Source organism: Calypte anna, chromosome 1, assembly GCF_003957555.1.
Source record: "Calypte anna isolate BGI_N300 chromosome 1, bCalAnn1_v1.p, whole genome shotgun sequence".
Lineage (NCBI taxonomy): Eukaryota > Metazoa > Chordata > Aves > Apodiformes > Trochilidae > Calypte > Calypte anna.
In genome coordinates, this window is record NC_044244.1 from 74299361 (window position 1) to 74322797 (window position 23437).

The following is a 23437-nucleotide window of genomic DNA, read 5'->3' on the forward strand; positions in this document are numbered from 1 at the left end:
ACCATCAGTTCCCCCACAGCTGTCTATAGAGAGGCTGAATATAATTCAGCGGGTGTTAATTCTGGCCCTGACCATCAAGTCAAAACGCTGGAGGACAACCACCATCTGCTGTGTGTTCCTTCCCCTCTCCCACAGCCTGCCCAGAGGGCTGCCAGCCCGGAGAGGGCAGGTGAGGCCAGGCCAGGGCAGCCTTCCAGGTGCAGGCAAAGTGCCCAAGGTCAGGCCTGTCCTGGCAGAGCCAGGTTTGGCAGAGCGATGGTGCCGTGCAGCCTGCCAAGTGAAGCCCTCACACACATGCTTACACTGAAAGGGCTTCAGGAAAGCAGCTGTAAGAGGGAAAGAAGGTTCACACTTTCACACAGGGGAAGAGAGAGCTCAGGACAAGGTGCTGAGGGGGACAGGCCTACTCTGGCTATAGGGCAGCCAGACATTGCAGGGGCGGCCATTTTGTCAGCTGGGGGGACGTTTTTCCAAGCCACCCTCTTGAGGATGGAGCTGGGATCTGGGGCTGGAGCTGGAGGCTGCTCAGCCTGTGGGGTCTGAAGGCAGGAGGAGGGAGACCTAGCAGCTTCACCTCCCTGCAGAAAGCGGCAAAGGGTCTCTCTTTAGGATTGTTAATGTACCTCCAAGAGTAACAAAGGAGAAAAACAACATCATGTAATTTCAGAGGAAGTTTAGTTCCCTGGAAGTCTCGGCTACCAACATGAATATACAGGACTTCCAGATCCACAGGACTTCCAGGTCCACAGGACCAGCAGTCAGTTTTCCCAACTATATGAGGTTGTGTGTGTACAAAAACCTACTTCCACGGGACACTAAATTCAAGAGGTTCTAATTTTGGGCGCACACCAGCCATGCAACAAAAGCAGGTGTCCTCCACACACAGTCAGAGCTCTGAAAGCTTCTTGTTTGCCCATGAATGAAATCATCTCAACTGAAACTATAAAACTCACCCGATTCCTGCTTTTGGCCCCAACCTGTTATCCAGCACTTGTCACCACTACGGACTTTGTGTGACAAGGGAGGGACGCAGATGGGATGGATGAAGCGTCCCATCGTGTCTGGCCAGGGATTGCTCAGCTGCAGCAGGGCGATGTCGTAGTCGTAGTTCCTGCTGTTGTAGTATTCGTGGACAACGATCCGTCTGACTGCAGACACAAACTTTGCACGGCCTTGAGTTTGCATCCCCAGGTGAGCACGCCATGCTCTGGGGTCAGCCAGCCTGGCCAGGAGAAAACAAACAAAACACCTTTTTAAAAAGAAGTCCCCTTCTCACCCCAGTGCCGTTCGGACTGCGGAAAGTAAAGGTGTTTGGGGACGTTGGCAGTGCTCGGGACAGAGCTAGGGGTGAGACTGCTTACTTGTTCCCTTGAAAGCAGTGAGCTGCAGACACAAGCCATTCTTTTGATATTACTGATGCTCCACAGTAAGCAGCTCCCACAAAATGGAGGCTGACCTGCCAGGGCCATTCCCCTTCCTCAGTGTTTGTACCGCCTACAATCCGGGAGATGGAATTGCTGCTCTTGCTGCTGCCACAACCTGTGAGGAGTAGTTTGGGTTATAATCCATGTGCCCTGCACCTCCCTTTAGTGAGAGTGTTAGGGCATGGAAGCATCTTGTACTTTGAAATGTATTTCCTCGCTCTGCTCCAATCAGAAATTTCTCTACTTCACTACTCTATTCCTGAAACAAGAAGAGACTCCATAAAAAAGGCACTAGCCTGGGAAGTTCAATATTTGCGTTTCTAGCTCTACCTCAGAAACTGTCCTGTAGAAACTTCTGTACCAGAGATGACAAAGTATCCAATGATTTAATAAGCATCAAAATGAACATATAAAAATGGACAACCCTTCATTTCTATTTGGTACTGTCCAGCCTGAACTGAAAGGAGTCCATCAGGAAGACAGGGAGTCCAACATCATCAGGAGACTTATTCTTGACAAAACATGTAGGAATGATACAAAAAAAATGTTTACATCAGCAGCCACATACATGGAGTTTGGTCCCTTACTATTTCAGAAACCAGGTGGTGCATGGAAGTAACTGCAAGTCTGAAAATGTTGCATACTACTTAGACATGAAGAAGTTACATCTCAGCACAAAAAGCTGAATACAAATTTGTAGAGCAGCAGAGAAAGACCCCTCTCTGGGACCTCCTTCACATCCCGAGTGCATGCACATAAAGCCTCTGCTCAGGAGTTTTAGTCCCACACTGCCACTTGCAGGTGTTAATGCTTCTGGGCACTGAGCCTAGCCAGAGTCAAATGCAATACTAAAGTTTTGAAACACAAAAAGTAATATAGCTGATCTTTGAAGATGTTCTCCTGGATCCAAGGTAGTTGCTGGTGGATTTGACATACTAGTAGCATGCCAGAAACAGCTGAGGGCCAGACAAAATATTCAAGAATATTCAGCTGAACCTGCTTTAATTGCTATTGCAGTAAGATTCACCTTTTCACTCTACAGAAAAACAAAAAAACAAACTAAAAGAAGAAAAAAAAGAAAAAAAAAAAACTTGAAATGCTTGTACAGAGGTTACTTTGAAGATCTGAGATTAGAACCTAACTAAATACTATAAAATATTGGGGTCTTACCTACCCATAAGAAGCAGAGAAGTGAAAGATCTGTGGTTTTTATCTCATTGCAGTTCAAATGGAATCTAACTCCAACAGAAGTACCTGGCACTGCTGCAGACAACAAAAATGCTGCCTTACCAGGTAACAGTTAATCCTGCAATTAACCCTGCTTCCCTGCTCCTTAACACAGCTGTAATTAACATTACAGCTGGCTAAGGCTCCCCATAACAAGAAACTCGCCCTCTCACAAGAATTCAGGAAACTCTGCAACCAGATCTGAAGTAAACCAATAGACGATCACTACCCCACTATCACTGAGAGGATGCAATAAAAACTCAATACCCACTGCTTGAGTTGTATCCACTCCAAAACAGGAAGAAACAAAAGGCTTTATTGTGCAAAAAGTTCCAAGTTCAAAAAGAGGAACATTTGAGAGGGACTTACTGCAGCTGCTTTCATCACTTCCATCAATACAGTCCACAGTTCCATCACACTTTGCATTTTGTTTCCTTATGCAAATATTATTTCTGCACTTAAATGTTTGGTCAGTGCAAGGAATGCCTGAAATAGTTGCAGGGAAGGAAGAAAAAATTACTACTGGCTCAGTTTAGCACAAATTAAAGTTTCATATGTGTAGTAACAGATAACTGTAATAGTTTAACATAATATCTAACAGAAGGAAGTATTCAAGTAGAACTGCACCTGTACTAAGGCCTGCATCAAGCTGACTGAGTCTGAACAAAGATTTCCCTCTATCCTTTCCCATAGTATTACTGAACAAGGATATAGAAGCAAAAACTTATCTGAAGAACTTATCTTAGGCTAGAAAAAGAAAACATTCAGTACTCTGGAAAGAAGCCTTCTTTTATATTTCGGCATTAAATACAAAAAGATCATAACAAAAATAATCTTTCCAATTGGTTTCAGTTAAATTGCAGCCCCAGCCTTGGCATTTTCCTGTTTCCCTGTGGCTCCCAATAAATGAAGCCACTCAAACCCCATCTGTTTTTCTTGTCAATATACAGAAGTATCCTTTAACCATTTATACAGACTGTCTAGTCAAGTACATTAAAAAACATTACTTTTCTTTTAAAAAGTTATTTGTAACCCTTCCCAGTTGTGCTTCCTTTCATGTCATGGTGTTAAAGAAATGGACTACTCAAAGTTTTCATGTGCTTAATGATAAATTTAAAGCTTCCGTGGAATTTTAAACACATTAACCTTATAACCTTGAAAACTGCTCCAGAGATACTATTAATTTTATAGGTGTTCTTAATAGTTATTTTACAAATGGTAGAACAGATCCAGGAAATAATTTGCAGTGATTATGGTTTAGAGAGGAAAAATCTGGGATTCAAGCTTTAAAATCCCTAGATTCCCATCCCACATCCAGAGTACTTAATTCCTCTGACAGTATTTTGCTGAAACAGATGTTCATGAGCTCATTAAAAAGAAGCAGTTTAAAATCAATAACAGCTTGTTTATAAGCATAGCAGAAAACCAAACAGATTTATATAGCCTGAATTAGATTTAATAGTGTCTCTTGACTCTTTGAATACAGCATCCAGTATTCATCAGGACTGGATAAATTACACCAGAGAGGAAAAAATGTAACTGAGAGTAGCCTTACTGTGGGTGCAGTTCTGCTCATCTTTTCCATTCTCACACTCACTTATTCCATTGCAGGCAAGCAGATTATCCTGTAGTGCGAAGCTGGAGTTACAGTTCCACTCAGGGACAACTTTAAAAACATAAGTCAAATCAGCTATGGAAGAGTGCTTGTAATACTGACACTACACTTCTGACTGGACCTGGGTACAACTTCCACAGCTTTACTGCTCTGTACAAGGATGAGTATCAGTGCCACATTATGCATAGAGAAAGTACATCACAAAAGAGCTATCCCAGCTCACACATTTCCCCAGGTGGAATAGCCCAGGTTCCACCTTTTACTGTGGATGTCTATTATCATTCTACTCTATGCACCACAATTATCATTCTCCCATGAAAATTAAATAACTGGTCTCAAAAGAGAACAGAACTGCATAATTATCAGCATTTATCACATAAGGGAAAAACTAAAAAAAAGATATTTTTTGCACATCCAACTTTTTTTCCTATTGCTTTCCAGTGCCATACCATCTTTGTGCTTAGTTTGATCCCTTGTTAATTAACTGTGAATGAAGCTCTCAGGAGACTGGTAGTCTTTAACTGGAGATACAAAGGAAACTACAAACAATATTTCCCCACCCCTAGGAAAAAATTCACCTTGTTTCAGCTGCCTTCTAAGACCAGGGAATACATTCATTGGGTTTTCCAGTTAAGATCTCTAGGTAAGTGAGTACAAACCACAAAAGAGTTCATCGCTTTCATCAAAGCAGTTGTTTATCCCATCACAGCGCTGAGTCTGCTGGATGCATAAGCCAGTAGAACACTTGAAATGTCCAGGTGGACATGCTGCAGGTAAGAAAATCCAAAACCAAAACCAAACATCAAAACCAAAACTTAAAAGTGTCCTTTTCTCAAATATTGCCAGTTCATTTCAATTCACAGTCACTAAGCTGTTCCAAGGAATGATAGAGTTGATCTAAATTTAATAGTCTGTATGCATTGCCAGCACTTAAATTGAGCTCAGATGTCAAAAACTACAATTTTAAAATGAAGAAAAAATACCTCTAAAGTTCCAGTTCAGCAGTCACTGCAATATGTACTGCAAGCACTATGCTAGGACTGGACAAAATCAGCTAGTATTTTATGGTACAAAACAAGACAACTTAGAATGCCATTTTCTTGTAAAGGACAATCTGGCTTTCAATAACCAAAATTCACAACACTTCACAACTTCAGTTAGTAATTTGAGGTGACTTATGAAATACATAAATGTTTGCCTTTTAAAAAATTATGAATTTACCATTTTTTTCCATATTCCATGCACAGACAATGGATATGCTCTATTGTCACAATACTCCGATGTGCCAGGTAGCTGTGACTAAAAACCATTGCTTCTCTACTATTTTAACAGCATCAGTAAGATTAACATAGGGGAAAGTATCAGTAAACAGCTGTCTGCTGTAGGACTTGAAAAAAACTCAGTGGGTAGACTGCTTTATCAACTTTCTGAATTTTTTTTTTTTGCCTCAGATTTCTACTTGCACACAGAATATTTAAACTGATGGAAGCACCAGAATAAGCAGTTGGTTATTAGGCACTCTGCATTCATTGCTTAGAAGTCTTTGTAGCAATAGAAACACTGCAAACAAAAACTTGGGGATGGGAACAAAAAGAAACAGCAGACTTCAATTAACTGCACTGTGGGCATATACGCACAGAAAGCTTTAAGAAAGCACACTGTGTGTGTATAGGAAACCAGAGCACACTGCACATGCCCACAAAACCTTAACTGCACATACTTGATGAGCTAGAAGAGGCTCTTTGTTTACTAGTCACCTGACTTAGTAAGCTGAGAAAAGAAAATAAGCAAAAACTCAACAGAGAATTTCCTGCATAAATCTAATTAAGCCCTACTGGGCCTGAAAAATGCTGCTTCACAGGTTTGAAATGGAAAGATGAGAAGTGAAAATGATAAATCCATCTTACGCTGGTTGATGTTGTAGCTGCCATACTCCACCAGAAGTGGCCTCTCTGAGACCTCTGAACTGCACTGGAGTTCAATGTTGGCAATGGAACTTGCAACATGGAAGACTGTTTGATGATCAACATAATAACCGCAGTACCTAAAAGCATTCAGTGGAGCTCTAGAGAAGCCTTGACATCAAAATTGCCATACATACATACAATTAAAATGCAAACATCACTGAAATTAAGCAGTACAGTCAGCTGCCATACTTTAATTAAGTGCCAAAATCTGAAGCAATATTCTAATTCCTCAAAACGCAGGTCCCAGCTCTCCATGAACACACACATGTAAGCAGAATGTTTTGCCAGAAAGCCTAGAGGAATGGAGATGCCATGAAGAAATTTATTAAGACAAAGATAGCACCATTTCTGATATCTGTTTTCAGAAGATCTGGATTTTTGGGAAGGATTAATTAAATTAATTAAATTTGGTGGGAGAGAAGATGTCAGCACACTGGAGAGCACATTTACTGCTCTGACCTTGAGGACGTCCCCTAAACAATAGCGTACAAAGACATTGAGATAAAATTTGTCCAACTGCTTTGGAAGTGGAAGGGAATAGATTTAGGCAAACTAAAACCATTTCTAAGTAGTCACCCAGCCTTCATCCACCATTAACATTCTGAAATTTTACCCTTGAAAGGCACCTCTTTAAATAACTAATCTAGATTAAAAAAAAAAAAAAAAAAAAAATCCCTTAGGTGCACATCTACTTTAAGCAGCCATTTTGGCAAAGAGCTTCCTTGGACTTCTGCCTGGATGCCACTTAACTTCAAGAAATCTAAATGCTCCCTGATGCCAGCATGTACTCCATTAATTTCTAATATGTTTCTATTGTTCCTTTCACCCATGATGCCACATACGTCACACTCAGTATAAATTTGAGGCATCACGAGGGCCGAGCCAGATCTTTTCTGGATTTCCAGATTTCCAGACTTCTGGATTTCCTGATTTCCCTTCTTCCCTTCCTTCACCCGGCATCCTGGAAGGATCCCGTCCGTTCATCTGCCTGTGGTCCTGATCCGTGCCAGCCCATATCTGTGTGTGTTCCTGCCTCCGGTTCCCGACTACTGCCGACTCCAGGAGTCCAGCCTGGACTTTCCCAGGGCTGCCCTACAGCCTCGGTGGTGACGTGAGAGTTATTGGGGGAGAGGGGGGAGGAATGTGGTTTCCATTTTCCTGTATATTTGTATATATTTAGTAATTTTTCCTTTTTATCATTACTGTTTCATTAAAGTTGTGTAGTTTAGTTTCCAACCCATAAGTCTCTCTCCCTTATTCTCTCTCCTTTTCCTATCAAGGAGAGAGAGATTAATAGAGAGCGTCTGTTATTCGGTTTAATCGCCAGGCCAGTGTTAAACCATGACACCTCTTTAACTGAGAAAGGTTTCTGGATCATGCTTTAAGAACTGGAGACAGTTTTAAATGTAGTAAACCACTGGCCATTGACATGTTATATTGTTCTACAAGCAGAAACAAGGATCCTCTCCTTTGTTCCACTCAAAGGACCCAGAAATGAAGCACTCATGAGAAAAACATCTGGCTTTAACACTCTTGTGAAGAAAACTAGTTATCAGTTTAAACAGATTTAAGAGCAGAGGCAGCTGTATTGATTGTTGGCACACTTGACACACACACTGGCTGGACGGTGGTCAACATCACAATCTGAAGTTAAAATTAACTCAAAGAACACAAAAAGAGATTACATATTACCATATGTAGCTCTGTGCCACTGCTGCAAAGAGAAAACAGTTAAGGAAAACCTGTCCCATATGCTGAAGCAGAGAGCAGGATACCTTTTCAAGAGATTATTAGATACATACATCCAGCAGCAGGGACAATAGGATGTTGTGCCAATGGCTTTAACAAAAATAAAACACTAAGAACATCTTTGTTCACATAAACCTCTCACAGGCTGCTCACTGAGACTTGCTGATATTCCTGCCTATGAGAATTTTGGCAGAAGCAATTCATCATCTGTAACTCGTCTGAGTAGGCAGAGGAACTGTCACACGTTCACTGGAAGGAAGACAAGAAAGAACTACATGGTTGAGTTCAGTGTCTCTGGCTAGATAAAGTTGCCCCTAAAGGTTTGAGGGAATCCACACCATCTTCATAGTAGCAGCTTTTGTTTACTAAGATCAGTCTCCTGAAGATTCTTAACCCTTTTTACCCAAGAAAGCAGAATATGTGTGCTATAATCTGCCATTGCAGAAAGCTGAAAAGTTGGGGTCCCACACCATTTCATTAAATAAAACTTGGGGGTGGGGAGGTGGAGGAATCAAATCATAATGTTTCATGCTTTAAAGCATTTTTTTTTCATGGAAGCTGAGCACAGAACAGAATATCATGGAGGTTCAAAAGCCTTTTTAGTGAAAAAAACCCCACTTTAAAAGGACAGTTTGTCTTGGTCTACTTATAATATCAGCAACTTAAAACAGAAATCAAGAGCATTTGATTCTCTGAAATGTGTAACTGGTAGGTTTATTTAACAGCTGCTCTTTCATATAAAGAATCCTTAAAATATGAAGCCATCATTGCTTTTTCCACTCCAGATTTTGCCCTTACTTGATTCCTACTGCAGCTATCCCTAATGTCTCAAATATTCCAAATGTGCCATAAAAAGAACACAGGAAAAAACTCACAAACAGATCAAATGTTGACTTTTTTGACTGGTGCTTTTATGTGTCCATCTACTCTAGCACCACAATTTTAAGTGCTTCAGACAAGCTAACTTTTCTCTATGTAGGTACAATAGGGTATCAAAGAATAGAGTTTTTTCTCTGCTCTATAATTCTTTCAGTCACACTCTTACAAGCCTGACTGACTTTTTTTAGTTTCAGCAGTAAGCTCAGAAATTCAGTTTCAAGTTTGATCTTATGAAATTTCCCTTTGAAAAAAGTTTAAAAAAAAATTTAAAAATTCTAACATCCTACACATTGCCTCATCAACCAGTGATTAAAAGATTGCTCAAAAAACTTCAGGGGGAAAAGGGTTGGACAATGTGCATGGTAAAGCAACTGTATTTTAATAAAAAAGAACAATAGCAATATTTTAATTAAAAACTAAAAACACTAATGAAATACAATGATACCTTGGGAGTCAATCTGTGAGGTTTCTCTTTCTAATGACTGTTATGTGAAAGCTGTTACATTTCTGTTTCAAATAATCTCATTGTAATAGCTTTCACTGAGAAATTACTTAGGTTTTGTGTCCTCCTGAGCAATTAAAGAATTAAGTTATACTTTAAATAATTTTAACAGAACTTGTTCAGTGATTCCAGAATACACAGAATTATTTTAGGATCCACAGGACATCCACCTTCACCTGACTCTTCCCATTTCTTTCTCTCCAGAGAGTATGAAAAGCTCTTATTTTCATCTTTCTGGTATTTTCCAATAGCAAATTTTGCAAATATACCATTACAACATCAGCCAAAGTGGAACAATGGTAAGAGACACCAGTGAAATACTCCTGTGGAAACTCTCTGAGGGAGGTGCAATAGTGATGGGCAGGTTCATTTTGATAATCTGAGTTTAATAACTCCTGCAGAAGTACTTACATGCGTTCATTAATTTTCCACCATCCTCGCTCACAGCCTTTAATATTCTTCTCACTAATGGTATAGTTATGAAACTTCAGAGCTATACCAAGGCTCTTCTGTGGAGTCTGTTGTGAGCAAGAAAGACAGTGAAAGCAGTCTTCTTTTCCTTTTACTTTTGTGGACCTAGTACACAGAAGTTTTTAGACTTATCAGCAAATAGGGTGCTTGGCAATGCTACTCTCAGGGAGCTGTGCTGACTTTGCCTGCTCAACAGCTACCACTTGAGACACCTGCCAGATATTCAGTCTTGAGTAAAAGCAAAGGCTGGCAAAGCCTCACCACAGCTGCAGGCTTTCTCCCCCTCTAGCCAACTTACCTTTCATCTTCAAAAGGCCAGGGGCCATGGAAAGCAGTTTTTGTATCAAGATCAGAGCACTGAAACACATTCAGATTTACTTGTGTAGGGACACACAGCCCCAGCAGACTCTTAGTTAAGATACTGCACTGACTACCTGTGACACCTTCTACCACAATATTGTAGTCTTCTCCTCAGCCAAGCATTCTTTGTCATTTTACATACAGTTTACACTATGATTTTTAAGGCTGGTGAGATATCATGAGGGTTCATAATTAATTAGAATTCCCTTTATCAAAAGGAACAGAATCTTTTTGCAAGACAAGGCAATGTTGCTTTAAAACCAGAGGTGGGCTCAGTTCTAGAACCCAGAAATGGATCCTTCTCTCTTACAAAAAACATTAATTGGAAAATGGGGGAAGTTTCAGCATTGAACTGCTGGGAAATTAAACTCTTTTGAGAAATTAGTCTTGGGGGTTGCCCTCGTTAAGTGAGAAACTGTAGTGAGGAAGAAGCTGCAGGTCATGGCTATCTGGATTTCATTCAGATTTGTGTGATTCAGTAGAGCAGCCACTAGCTCAATCAGACATGAAAAGCATAAACAGAAAGATGGGCCAAGAGTGGATTGCACCATACACCCTGCCATATTTTTTAGAGAGGAAAATAATAAAGGGCAAATGACAAGTCAAAGATTATATTTTAGCAGCATCAATAGGGAAACACTAATGTCATCAGACAAGGCATGAGAAAACTGTTTACTTTAAATAAATGTCAAACTTTTGGTCGTATGCTTTCTAGGAAGTGCCTGAAGAAATGCAGAAAAAATTAACAAGAGAAAGAGCCTGTGGAATTACATTGGTAGGGCAGAAGACAATCTTAGAAGACAAAAATTCAGTTTATTTAGCATAGCAAAATAGACTAGGTTGGGTAAGGTTGGGTTTTTTCCAAATTTTTGGGGGGAGGAAGAGGGGACTGAAAAACAGTAAAGTTTTATGTTCTCTGCCATGAAGTAATTCGGCAGGCTAAATGTCAAAACTTCACCCTTATAATAGGACAGCTTGGGAGCTCTGTTTTCTTTCCTAAGAATAAGTGACACAAACCCAAACCAAAACAAAATCCAAAACCAAGCAATAGCACAGCCAGCTATTTAGCTATGTCATATCTATTGGCTGCCACTTCTGTAAGGATGCTGGGTCCTCCTTATGAAGTTGTTTCTGCTATGCTTACAGGCTTTACATGCCCAAAACGTGGAACAGTGCCTAAGAGAAAAAGAGATTCACATTACCTGGAAGTTCCATGCACAAAGACATTTTGGAGGATAATAGCTTGGGTAATAGGGACTTGTGATTCTCCCTTCATAGCCAATTGTCTCTCTTGTCTGGATTGCTTTTCCACACCCTAGGAAGAAAAAAATGAATGAAAAATTGGTAAATATTAACATACATCCACCAAAGCTACTCAGTGAGTTAAGCATCCAGATTTATCACTATTCCACTGCAAAACAAAGCAGTTTAGGAGTTATATTTATCTGGTTTCCTGATCCACCCTTCTCAATGATGCAGACAGAAAATGGATGTAAAAATGCAGATATGATTGCTGGGCTCTGCAGGACCAAGAGAAAACATTGTGAAATATATACTACTTGTTTCACTGAAATCAGTCCTGTAAAGAAGTATCAGTGAACAGTTTTGCACACCAATACACCCACACTGCAGTAGTACATAATAATCTCTAGTCTTAAAATGAAGCCAGGAATAGGAAAAAAAACTAACAATGTGCTAATCTAATCAGCCTTCTAAAAGCCAAACTGTCTTTATGACTGCTCAGCACATTTAAAGAAGTCACTAAAAACAAAACATACACACAAAACCAACAGAGAAAACCCAACCCTGAATTTAAACCAACCACCCAAAACCAGCAGCTCTGAAATTAAAGTTACTTATGATGGAGAAATCATCGCATGCTTCTCTGATGGTATTTAAATGCTTAATTACCCTCATCATAGAAAGATTTTGGCTGAAAAAGACCTTTAAGGTCATGTAGTCTGATCCTTAACCTGGCACACTGCAAAGTCCACCACTAAACCATGCCCTTCTGCACCAGGTCTTTTTAAAACTGAAAGGGTAGTGACTCCACTACTTCCCTGGGCAGCCCCTTCCAGTGCCTGATGACCTTTTCGGTGAATAAATTTTTCCTAATAGCCAATCTAAGCCTCCCATGGCACAACTTGAGGCCATTTCCTCTTGTTCTATTACTTGTAATTTGGGAGGAGACACCAGCCTTGTCACTACAACCTCCTTTCAGGTAGTTGTAGAGAGAAATAAAGGTCTCCCCCTCACCCTCCTTTTCTCCAGATTGAACAGACCCAGGTATCTCAGACACTCCTCATGAGACTTGTTCTCAAGGTTCTTCACCATCTTTGTTGCCCTTCTTTGAACACACTCCAGCACTTCAAGGTCCTTCTGGTTTTGGAAGAGCCAAAGCAGAGCACAGTGTCTGAGGTGAGGCCTCATCAGAGATTAATACAGGGGGACAATCATTGCCTTAGTCCTGCTGGCCACATTATTCCTGACACCAGCCAGGATGCTGTTGACCTTCTTGGCCATGTGGGCACATTGCTGGCTCATGGAAAAGATGAAGCATCTTTCTGAGCAGCTTGCATTAGACTGAATTAGATTTTACTCCTTAAGATATTTGTGTGTTGCTCGTTGTGCTATTTTTGATGATGATCAAATCACATCTTAAAAGGAAAAAATTTTTTTACTTTAAAGAAAAAAAAGAAAAAGATGGACTTCACTCCCAAGCATAACTTACTCCTTCAAGTCAATGAGAAGGGAGAAATCAATAGAAAATGCTGAGATACTGATATTTTATTTTCTGAAAACAGTTTTGAGTGCTGAACATCTTCACCTATAATATCAGCAAGTCCCAAACCAAGCCAGGGGCCAGAGCAGTGCTACACCCGGAATAACAACTCCATCTACTGGTACATTGTAGCCCTGACCAACTCAGTTCAGCCAGTGCAGGTTTCAGCCTTCTACGTTTGTATTTCACTTCGGTACAGATAAACTGGACATATAAAATTACTTGAGGGGAAGGTAGACAATCAGTAATGCAGATGAAGGAGAGAGACAGGCATGTAGAAAATCAGAAACTAAGATATAGGAGTCATTTATCCACAGTCTGGAACATGATAGCCACTTTGGGATCTTACACAGAAATACTAAACATCTTTCAAAACACAGAACAAACCTACTTTCTTGTGTAATAACCTCAAAATATCCATGGAATTCCTTCTGTTCCTTTATTTGTGCTGCTTTAAACATTACCAGCATGAGATTATTTGTGGACACAAGTGACACCAATGAATCAGCTGGTTCACAAGCTCTGTGGGAGAAGGAGAGGACATAGGTAAGCAATTCATAAAAACAAATAAAGAAACAAACAGAAACCAAAATAAAACCCCAACACATCACTCTTATTCTGTGCAGAAATTTGCTACTGGTGCAGAGCTTACATCCTTCAAAGCCTAGTAAAAAAATCCATGCCTCTTAAGCACAAAATTCTCTGTTACAAGGGTAGTTAGGAACCAAATATTGGAAAGTCAATTCTTATAAAAGAAACAAATTACACACATGAAGAAAAAGAAGGGTCCTCTCTAGGAGATAATACTGATTTTGAGCCTTCATTCCAAGAAGAAATAAATGAAATCAATAGTAAAGAAAGGTTTATAGAAAGATAATAATTATTTTATTAGGCTAATAGATTTAGCTGGTAACTGGGGAGTGGGAAAGACAAGCAAGTTATTCTTCAAGTCAGAAATTAAGAACCTGAGCCAGTCAAATAGTATCATTTAAAAAATTAAATATTACTTTACATATGCATTACCAAATAGACATCCTCAGTCCTCTACAGATCCCAGCAAGTAAATCCCATCTGTTATTTTATAGGCAAGTCAGTGACAAGATCAGTGGAGAAGCTCTCAAAGAGGGTTGAAAAGCCAGTGCTCTTTTTTGAGGCTTATACACACACTGCCAGGCCAGAGAAAAGGATTTCAAGAGTCAAAACACTGAGGTCTTAGTCTACTTGATGGAGGTGCTGTCTTGCCCTTTAGGTCTAACAGATCCCCGTGGCATTAGTTACCCCTAGTTTCAGACAAAAAAATCTTCAAACAAGCACACTGGATAAAAAAACCAAACTAAACCAAAAAAACCCCAAAACAACCAAACAAAAAACCAAAACAAAAACCCCAACAAAACAAAACAAAAATCAAACAAACAAAAGAAAAATAATAAAGAAAAATAGGTCTACACCCCTCAACCTATCACAGCTTCAACTAGATTTTAATAACCCTCTAAACTACCCAGAGCAGCTAAAGAAAAAGCTCTGAAGTGGTGAGTGGCTACAAGTTTCTAAATAATTAGTTTTAGCACTTCAGTGCTCTTATGAAGAGTGCTAGTCTTAATATAGAAGCAAAATTTGCTTAGAGGAGGAAATTTTTCACATTTTAGTCTAGTTAGCATCTGTTTCCTGATAGAAAGAGAAAATTCCTTCCAGTACTGTCTGAACTTCTTGTAGGTTCTGTACCCAGGTGAAGATGCACTCTTGTAGAAGAATGAAGAATTTGAAAAACATTTTACTGTATTATTTATCAACTTATCAGCAAAATCAAATTCTCCACTTTTGTAAGAAAAAAAAATTATCACTAGGTGTAACACACGAGGATCAGAGTATTTCTGACAGAACAAAACTAGAACTGTAAAAAATGCAGATGAGAGTTCATTAGGAAAAAAAAAAGCAACCAAACAACAGTCAATGAATTGTCAGTGAAAACATATACTCACTGGTAGAGTATCTTATGCTTGATTGGCATCAGAGAGTCATAAACGGTGAGAGAGTCAGTGATGCAGTTATCTGCTTCAATCTGAAGGGATACGACTGAGAGGCGGATGAGATGGCCCACCAGTGCTGTCAGCTTCAGATAGCAAATTGTTCCTCCCGAGGTGGCATGGATATTCAGAGGAAAGTGCTCATGGAGGTGATCAGCATACAGGTCATACATACAATCTGTTCCTGTGGAAAGACATTTTCAGCACTGAGACTCAATCTCTGAAACTGTTAAACCCGCAAGACATTATAAAAAAGACATTATAAGGAAGGTAAATCTTAAAAATTCTTTTAAACCAAAGCATCATATGATAGCATATCTAGATCTGGAAACAAAGTCATCTGTGCCACTCACTGTCTGCATCTTACCTACAAGCTTGTGGTCAAAGAAAAATCTATTTATAAAACCACAGAGCAAGGCAAACAGTGCTGTACATAAGGCCTTGCAGTGTATTTACTCTAAAGCATTGCTAGTTTGTACAACAGATATTTTCAGTTAACAAAGCTCTGTGGAGCCCCCAGAGGAAAAATTATTTAAGTAGTTGTTACTGGGAAAGACATAAACAAACTGCTAACCCCTACAGATATTACAATATTTATTATAAATAAAATAAAAACAAACTAAAAATCCAATTACATATCTGTACAACATTTTATTAAAAAGAAAAAAGAAAGAAAAAGTAGTGTCAATTTATATAAGAATAATTAAAAAATTACCCTACTCATATGCCGTTTTCCAATTAAACTGAAACAATTGTTACTTTCAAGCCAATTATTTTGAGGTCTTTATTTCAATTCAATACTGCAACTCACAGTCAGGGGCTTTTTTGTTTGGTCATATCTAAAACGCTTACCATGGCTCTTTGAAGGGTGAGAAAGAGGAAAAATGTAAATTAGGGAGAATAAGATCCAAAGTAAATATTTCCATTGATTTCTGCTTATTAAAAAGAGAAGTCTCTGAAATAGTTCCTGTCATGGAACACCAATTAGAGCACTGTGAAAGTTCACTATCAGTTGTTGACTCAAATTAAACGTTGGCCACTTACCCAGCAGTTAATCAAGACAGGAAGCAGCAGGCTTTGTCTGAGTTCCAATTTACAGTCTCAGAACAAATGTTATGAATGTTTATGAACACACATGTAAGGGTCACACACAGTTCAACTGAATTACAGTTATAACTATTTAAAGCTTCAGCTGAGCCATTGTTCTTCCTTCTTCCTTGTTCTTATCTCTTCCCAATAACGTGCTTTTTAAATAGCTACTTGTGCTTATTTATTCGGCCTTAACAAAGCCATCTGTCTTCATAATCTTTAGAATTATGTGACTGCTATTATTTTTACTGTGTGGTTAATAATGTGACAAGCTCACTACTGGTATGGAGCATGGTGCAGAGAATTCAGAGCTAGCTCTGGAACTAGAAGTAATGCAAGCAAACCAGCTTAACACCAAAGCTGGATATACACTTTACCCAGACAAACCCTGCACAGCCAGGTACAATAGTGATGCAAAGCACCCTCATCAGCTGAATCTCTACAAGTCCCTTCTCCAACCATTCTTCAATAAATCTGCACTTCAGCGTTGTGCCTGAACTAATAAGTAGGTGCATAACTTCATGCCAAAGTAACACCATCTCTCTCAAAATACAACCAGGCAATACCCCTTCCTTGCATGGTACTCAGCACCATGTTCTATAGTCCTCAGCAGACACGCATAAGGGAGCCCAACAAATGAAACTGCACCTTTATAAGACTTTCTCAACTCCTGTGGCAATCCATATTAGTGTTTCCCTGCAACTTCACTTCATGCCAGCACCGTGCTTCTCATAGATACCAGCTGCCACCTGGGCTAACTGCCCTGTTTAAGTCTTTGATATCCAGAAAGATCTGGAACATGGAAGGTCATCCTTCTCCCTTTGTGCAAACAATAACCTAAGTCCTAAAAAAGCCTTAGCATTAATATTTGGGTCGTGCTTTTCTCCTTATTTTCTTTTCTATCAGGGACTACACTCTGGAATAAAATGAAACACAACATCTGACTGTGCTAATTCCTCTGTGCCTTGGAACACTGAACTGGCAGATGAAATTGCTGTGCAAGTAAGCAACAATGCACAAAATCCTTTGATGTAATTAGAATGTATGTCAGGATATATGACAAAGGCCAATATTACTATACTTTGCAGTTTAACCCAGGACAGGTTAGTCCTGAATCATAGAATCATAGAATCACAGAATTGGCTGGGTTGGAAGGGACCTCAGAGATCACCAAGTCCAACCCTTGATCCACTACCACTGCAATTACCAGACCATGGCACTGAGTGCCACATCCAGTCTCTTTTTAAATATCTCCAGGGATGGAGAATCCACTACTTCCCTGGGCAGCCCATTCCAATGTCTGATCACCCTCTCTGTAAAGAAATTCTTTCTAATATCTAACCTAAACCTCCCCTGGCACAACTTGAGACCGTGCCCTCTTGTCTTGTTGAAAGTCATCTGGGAAAAGAGACCAACCCCCCCTGGCTACACCCTCCTTTCAGGGAGTTGTAGAGAGTGATGAGGTCTCCCCTGAGCCTCCTCTTCTCCAGGCTGAACAGCCCCAGCTCCCTCAGCCTCTCCTCATAGGGTCTGTGCTCGAGTCCCTTCACCAGCCTGGTTGCCCTCCTTTGGACTTGCTCCAGGACCTTGACATCCTTCCTGAACTGAGGGGCCCAGGACTGGACACAGGACTCAAGCTGTTATCAATCTAAGCAGTGCAGAGTATGTCCCAGAATCTGTGACCACAAGTCTGCTTGTATATCCCAGAACTGGGAGACCCTGACTTGCACTGACAAGTATGCAAGCTTAACCCTTGCAAGACAACTGAAATGCAAATCATAGAAGTGTAACAAGTTAATGTCTCAGAAAAGAGAAATTCACACTTAAAAATCCATTAAGCCCTAAAAAAAACCTGACACGGTGCAACTTCAGAAATTGAAGCTCTGTGACAAGCAGCAAGGAAGGCCATCACATCCCAACCTGACTGATGGAGGCTGGCCCAGCAGAAGCTTCTCAGGTGTCTGTATCAAAGGTGATGAGTTTTCTATTTCTTAGCCTAGTAGCACAATTTTTTCTAGACACCTACTCCACACACTAGTGAATGTAAATGTGCTGCACTTTTAAACCACTTGTGAAGTCTCTGCACACTGTCAAAGAACCCTACTGTGAGCCTTACAACATGAAGCCAAGCAGGTATATAGGTGCCTATATTCAAAATAAAATACTCAAAATAAAATAAAAACTCATGAGAGAAAAGGGAGTAAGAGAGGATAAAAGATAGGCAAAAGCATTGCTATTTTCAGTGTAAAAGCCAATAAATAGACTTAAATCCAGTACTGTCCAGATCAGAAAAGCTTAATCTCTACAATACAATGAAGAGCAAATTTCAGCTAAGTTTATTTCCTACCATGCCACCAGGTGCATTAAAAAATTTACTGGCTATCTTAAAGGCAAACAGTCTCTGTATTTGTTTCATGCCAGACTCTTGTACCAGACTCTTATACTCAGAACGTAAATGCCAAGGCTGAATTTAACCCTTTTAAGTTATTATGGAACTCTTTCTTTGAGTCTAAGACATGTACTGAAAAAGCTTTGCTCTCTACCTCTCTTTTGCCATGGAGCTACCAGAAATATTGAATTACCTGTTCCTGTTGTTGACCAGTAATCTGACCGAAGACCTGCTGCATAGAAAGAGAGTTGTATGAGTCTTCTCATTTGCCTGACATGCAGAGTTCAGGGTGTAATTCAGTAACACTTTAATCCTGACCCTAAACAGACAGGACAAAACTATTATCTCAATGAGGGAAGCTGCCAAAGCCCCTTTCATTTCTTCAAATTCTGCAAGCAGTTTTGGAGGTATCATGTCCTATCTCAGTGTCTGAGGCAAGAACAGACTGTATGCCAATTAGAGAGTCAAATCCAACTGAAGGACTGAGACAGGGATACCCAGGAGGTTATTTTCTCACCCTTGGCCACAAAGTCTTTCTCAGCTTTCATCTGGACGAAGTAATTTGAAGCTTGTTCTGTCCTCTGTTCATGGAGCTGAAAATCATACAGTCTGTAGGTAACTACATTAAAATTACATACTTGAATATCACATTGTTAAATTTTTCCCCAGATGGGGATGGCACAATTGTTTAATGAACAGGCAGCTTTATAATCCGTTTTTAAATCTTTAATAAAAGGGTGATAAAAATCTCATTTTCAGTGGAGGGTCTATGTAGAAACTTTAACCCTTCATCTTTTTATACCCTTAAAATCAAATATACTGATTCAAATTTGAGTTGCTGACAAGGAGTCAGGTTTAGGTCTTTAATACGAACACAAGCACTCCAAGTACAGGAGTTCTGTTTTTGGTGTTTACAAGGACACTTTATAACTTGGTTTTTAACCTCAAATCTGGTTTTGACTTTCCTTTTCCTCCCCCTTTCTTGTTTTCTTAATCATTTTATTATTAGAAGCTAAAAATAATGGATAAAGGCTTTTGTTTCTTTATAGAGTTTGCTACTCCAAGATAAAAGTGCTTGCTTCATGAAGTGTTTCTTCAGGAATATGGGGATGTACCACTTAGCACTATGGAGTCCATGTCAACTGCAAGGCCCTGGAGAGTTCCCACTGATGTCCGGTTGATGATACTTGTCTGGATGGAATCCTTCAAGATGGCAGCCACACAATCCTCACACAGTGCTTGGCCTTTTGCCTGTGGTACCACAAATACGATCCAGAAATGAATAAGAAGGCCTCCATTGTTGTTGTTACTGAAATAAAAAGGTCCTACAGATTATTATCATGCTGAACGTTTTCTGAAGACCAGACTCTTAACACAAATACAAATTTAGAAGTGTATGGCTCATTTCCATCTTGAAATTCCATCTTTTTTTTTTTTATCTTATTTCCATCTTATAATTTTGAAGAGCTGAATGTATTTTTTCTCTTAAAAAAAAAAAAGGCTAAAATACACTCTTCATATCCATTTGGGGATCTTCACTTGGCTGATAGAGGGGTCCTGAATTTTGAGATCTATGGAAATCACAGTATCTACCAGAACTGAGGCTGGATTATTCCCTAAAGATTAAATCTGAAGTAAGAGAATTATCATGTCTAGCAATGCAGAGTTGCATCTCATCCTGTACTGTGCAATGCATGATGCAAGAAACTATTTCTAGAGTATAGAATATATGGTCACCTCCATAGAATATATGGTTTACCTCCTAGAGGGGAGAAAGACCTTTAAATCAAAGGTACCCCCAAAACCTCCTATTTCTGAAACAAAACTGTAGTTAGTTCAAAAGGACTGAAATAATTAATCCTCTAACATTAAATGCATACATGTATTAGAGTAAGTGTTCTTATTTACAGTAATATAATTACAATATAGAGAATTTCCCTTTCTTCTGTCAGTAGAAAATATATTTATAATAACAACATTACTTATACACTATATGCAACTCAGAGCTCAACTCTCTGTTATTGATTAAAAGCATATTGAAGTGTTAAAACTTGGGTGTGACATAACAGCCAAAGTACCATCAAATCTCTTTAGGAACACTATTTTGGTTTATCTTAGATTGTACTCCTGGAAGACAAGGAACTGCTTATATGACTTTAGTTCACCCTTACTTTTGTGATATGTATTGGTATAGATTATAAATGTATTTTGCTATCAGTACAAGTACATAGCAAAGAGATTAAATCCTAAGCACCAAACCCAGTCTTTGCTTACAGGCTCATTACATTATATACTGGCCAGCAGAAATGCAATTACATCAACCACAGTTTTACCTCACTTCTGAAACTGTGGACTGCTTATAAAATTTGGAGAAAGAAGAAGTTGTGTAGACCAAGTTCATCTGAAAGAGAAAGTATTAAGATTTAGCATTTCTGAAAATCAGCCATACCAAGCAGTATTATATATATATATTCCTAGCCTTCCTTAGGAAAATCCTCTTCTCCACCAAGAATATGCAAACTGCACACATCTCCAGATGTATAGCAGAGCAAACATGAAGAGACCAGCTCTTTGATGCACCCATAACAAGTCCAACATTCCCAGGAAGTATCAAAACCTGCCCATGGGCAGCTGACATGTACTGCAATGCTTTTTCCAAATAAATGAGTTTTGAAAAAGGTGCATTTTTTTTTCACCAGCAAAAGAGGGGAAGGATGCTAACTCGTGCTAAACCTTAGAGCCAGTCTTCAGGAAATGAGCATGTGCTCATAACATTCTGTGTTATGGGGTGCAGTTAACAGCATACCTCAGAGATTTTACCAGAGAATCACAGAAAGACTGAGTATGGAAGGGGCCTCTAGAGAGCATAGAACCAAACCCCTCTGGTCAAACCAGGGTTGAATACATCATGTTGCCCAGGGCTGTGTCCAGTTGAATATCTCTAAGAACAGAGACTCCACAGCCTCTCTAGACAACTACTCCTTTGATTACTTTCAGGGTTAAGCAGTTTTTTCTAATGTTTATGTGGAATGCCTTACTTTTTGATCCAGTTTGTGTACATTTTATTCACTAACAGCTTAGTATTAGTGTAGTTCTTTCCAATACACATACGTGAAGAAGGAAAAACTCTGCCTATTTCATGCTGTAGGACAGCCCTTGGGGAAAGCAAGTTCCTGATTCTTCCAGTTCCTTGATGTCTGAGATAATAGCAGTGTGACAATAACCTTCTTTCCTCTTGTTCTGAGAGTCACAATTCTAAAGCCACAAGGTGGCAGGTACCTCAAGCTCTTCAGAGCTCATCCTGCTGCTTAATGGTTAAAATCAATGCCCAAGGGATTATAACATTATTTTTGGAGAAAAAGCTCTAAAAATTAACATTAGTAGCTAATTTTTAGTGTTTGATTCAGGAAGCACGAACAATTCTTTGAAGGGAATAAGTAAAATGGGTGGAGCTCAGTCTTTGTCCAGATTAGGGTACAAGCAATTTTATATATTACTGTTATTAGAAAAGGGTTATCTTGAAAGATTCTACCTCTACTCTGGGAGTCTCTGAGCCAGCAGCCACAAACAAAAGAGTTTCAGGGGGAAAAGCAAACAAACCTCGAAATCCCCCACATCCCTACTAATAATTTTAATCACTGGTCATGACACCACAAAGCACGGTTTCATCAATGCAAAATCCATTGGTGAGTTCAGGCAAAGTTTACACCCCAAAAATTAATGCCAAGCTACATTCAAATAGGAGGCTGTGACACTGGCAGTTCACCACTGCTGTCTGTCACCTCTCTCCACTGTGCACAGCAATGGCAGGATGCTCAGAGACAAGGGCAAGACACAGGGCTCCCAGCAGGTGAGAGCTGCTCCATGGTGAGCAGAGGAAGGATGTGTCCTCTGCTGGTTCCCTGCAACCCCTGCCTGAAAACACTTCAGTTGTAAACATGCAGGACTAGGAAAATAAGAGTCTCTGCTTTCAAGTCTTTTGTAATCCAGTTTTTAGAGGGTGGAGACAAGGGCGGGGGGATCTGAAAAACAGGAACATGAGCTCAGAGTATAAAAAACTCAGCAACTGTTAAAAGATACCTTGATTATATCTGAATTTTGTTTGCTTCTTTAGCAGTTTTCATATTATTGCTTGAATTCTTAAGGGGACAGTGCTGCATTTCCTGGCATTAACATCTTTTTCCTCTCTATACCAGAGTTACATTCCCTTTTAACCAAGATTCCCACCCCTCTCTTTCCACTGTAGAGCAGCCTTAACTGCCTGTAACGAGTGCTATTTCTGGTCTAACTGACACAAGGTGTTTGGGAAGGATAATGGTCTTTAAAATACCTAGTATCAGAAGGAAAAAAAAAACATAAATATGTTTGAGAGCTCTAGGGTAATTGCAGATGCTCTTAAGCAGAAGACTGGCAGCAGATATCAATTTAAATGCAAAAGATTTCATCAGTTTGATGTCCCAAAAGTAGCAGGGAAGGTTGGAAGGGCTTTTGTAGAGTTCTATTCATAGATGACTATTTGTAGGGAGAAATAGGTAATTTTTAGTAAATGCAAAAATCAAACAGACCTTTTCAAATCTCAGTTTGTGGTTAACAAGCTGAAATCAGGCAGTTCTTCCCTACCTTCAGCATGCTATCTTTTGTACATAGTCTTCAAGAGTGGGGAAAAAAAAAAAAAAAAAAAAAAGGAGAGGAGTTGGGGAAATGGAGGGCAGAAAGCAGAACACCACAGCAGACTCCATGGCACCTGGAAGCTGCACATCGTTTTTTACAGCTCTGCTCTTTTTGCTAGCCAAGCAGCCCACTCATCTTACCACATGCTGCACATTCTGAGCCACAGAGAGGAATTCTTTTGACTCCTTCTGCCTATATTCTGGGAGAAACTCTATGTTGGCAACACGAAACAGTCCAACAAAATACAGTGCATCCTTGTTTTCTGCCTGAACTGCAAGAAATACAGAA

General features: G+C 39.6%; 1 protein-coding gene across 1 annotated transcript in view; it reads right to left on the reverse strand.

Annotated features, from left to right (window-relative positions):
- Positions 1–23437, reverse strand: part of TMPRSS7 (transmembrane serine protease 7) — a 31868-nt gene that overhangs the window by 3427 nt on the left and 5004 nt on the right. The window contains 14 exon segments of the mRNA XM_008496816.2: positions 954–1222; positions 1362–1539; positions 3021–3137; positions 4207–4317; positions 4926–5033; positions 6174–6310; positions 9775–9881; positions 11397–11509; positions 13368–13498; positions 14956–15184; positions 18672–18710; positions 19594–19787; positions 20812–20879; positions 23290–23420. Of these exon segments, the coding sequence (XP_008495038.2) occupies positions 954–1222; positions 1362–1539; positions 3021–3137; positions 4207–4317; positions 4926–5033; positions 6174–6310; positions 9775–9881; positions 11397–11509; positions 13368–13498; positions 14956–15184; positions 18672–18710; positions 19594–19787; positions 20812–20879; positions 23290–23420 (1932 nt within the window).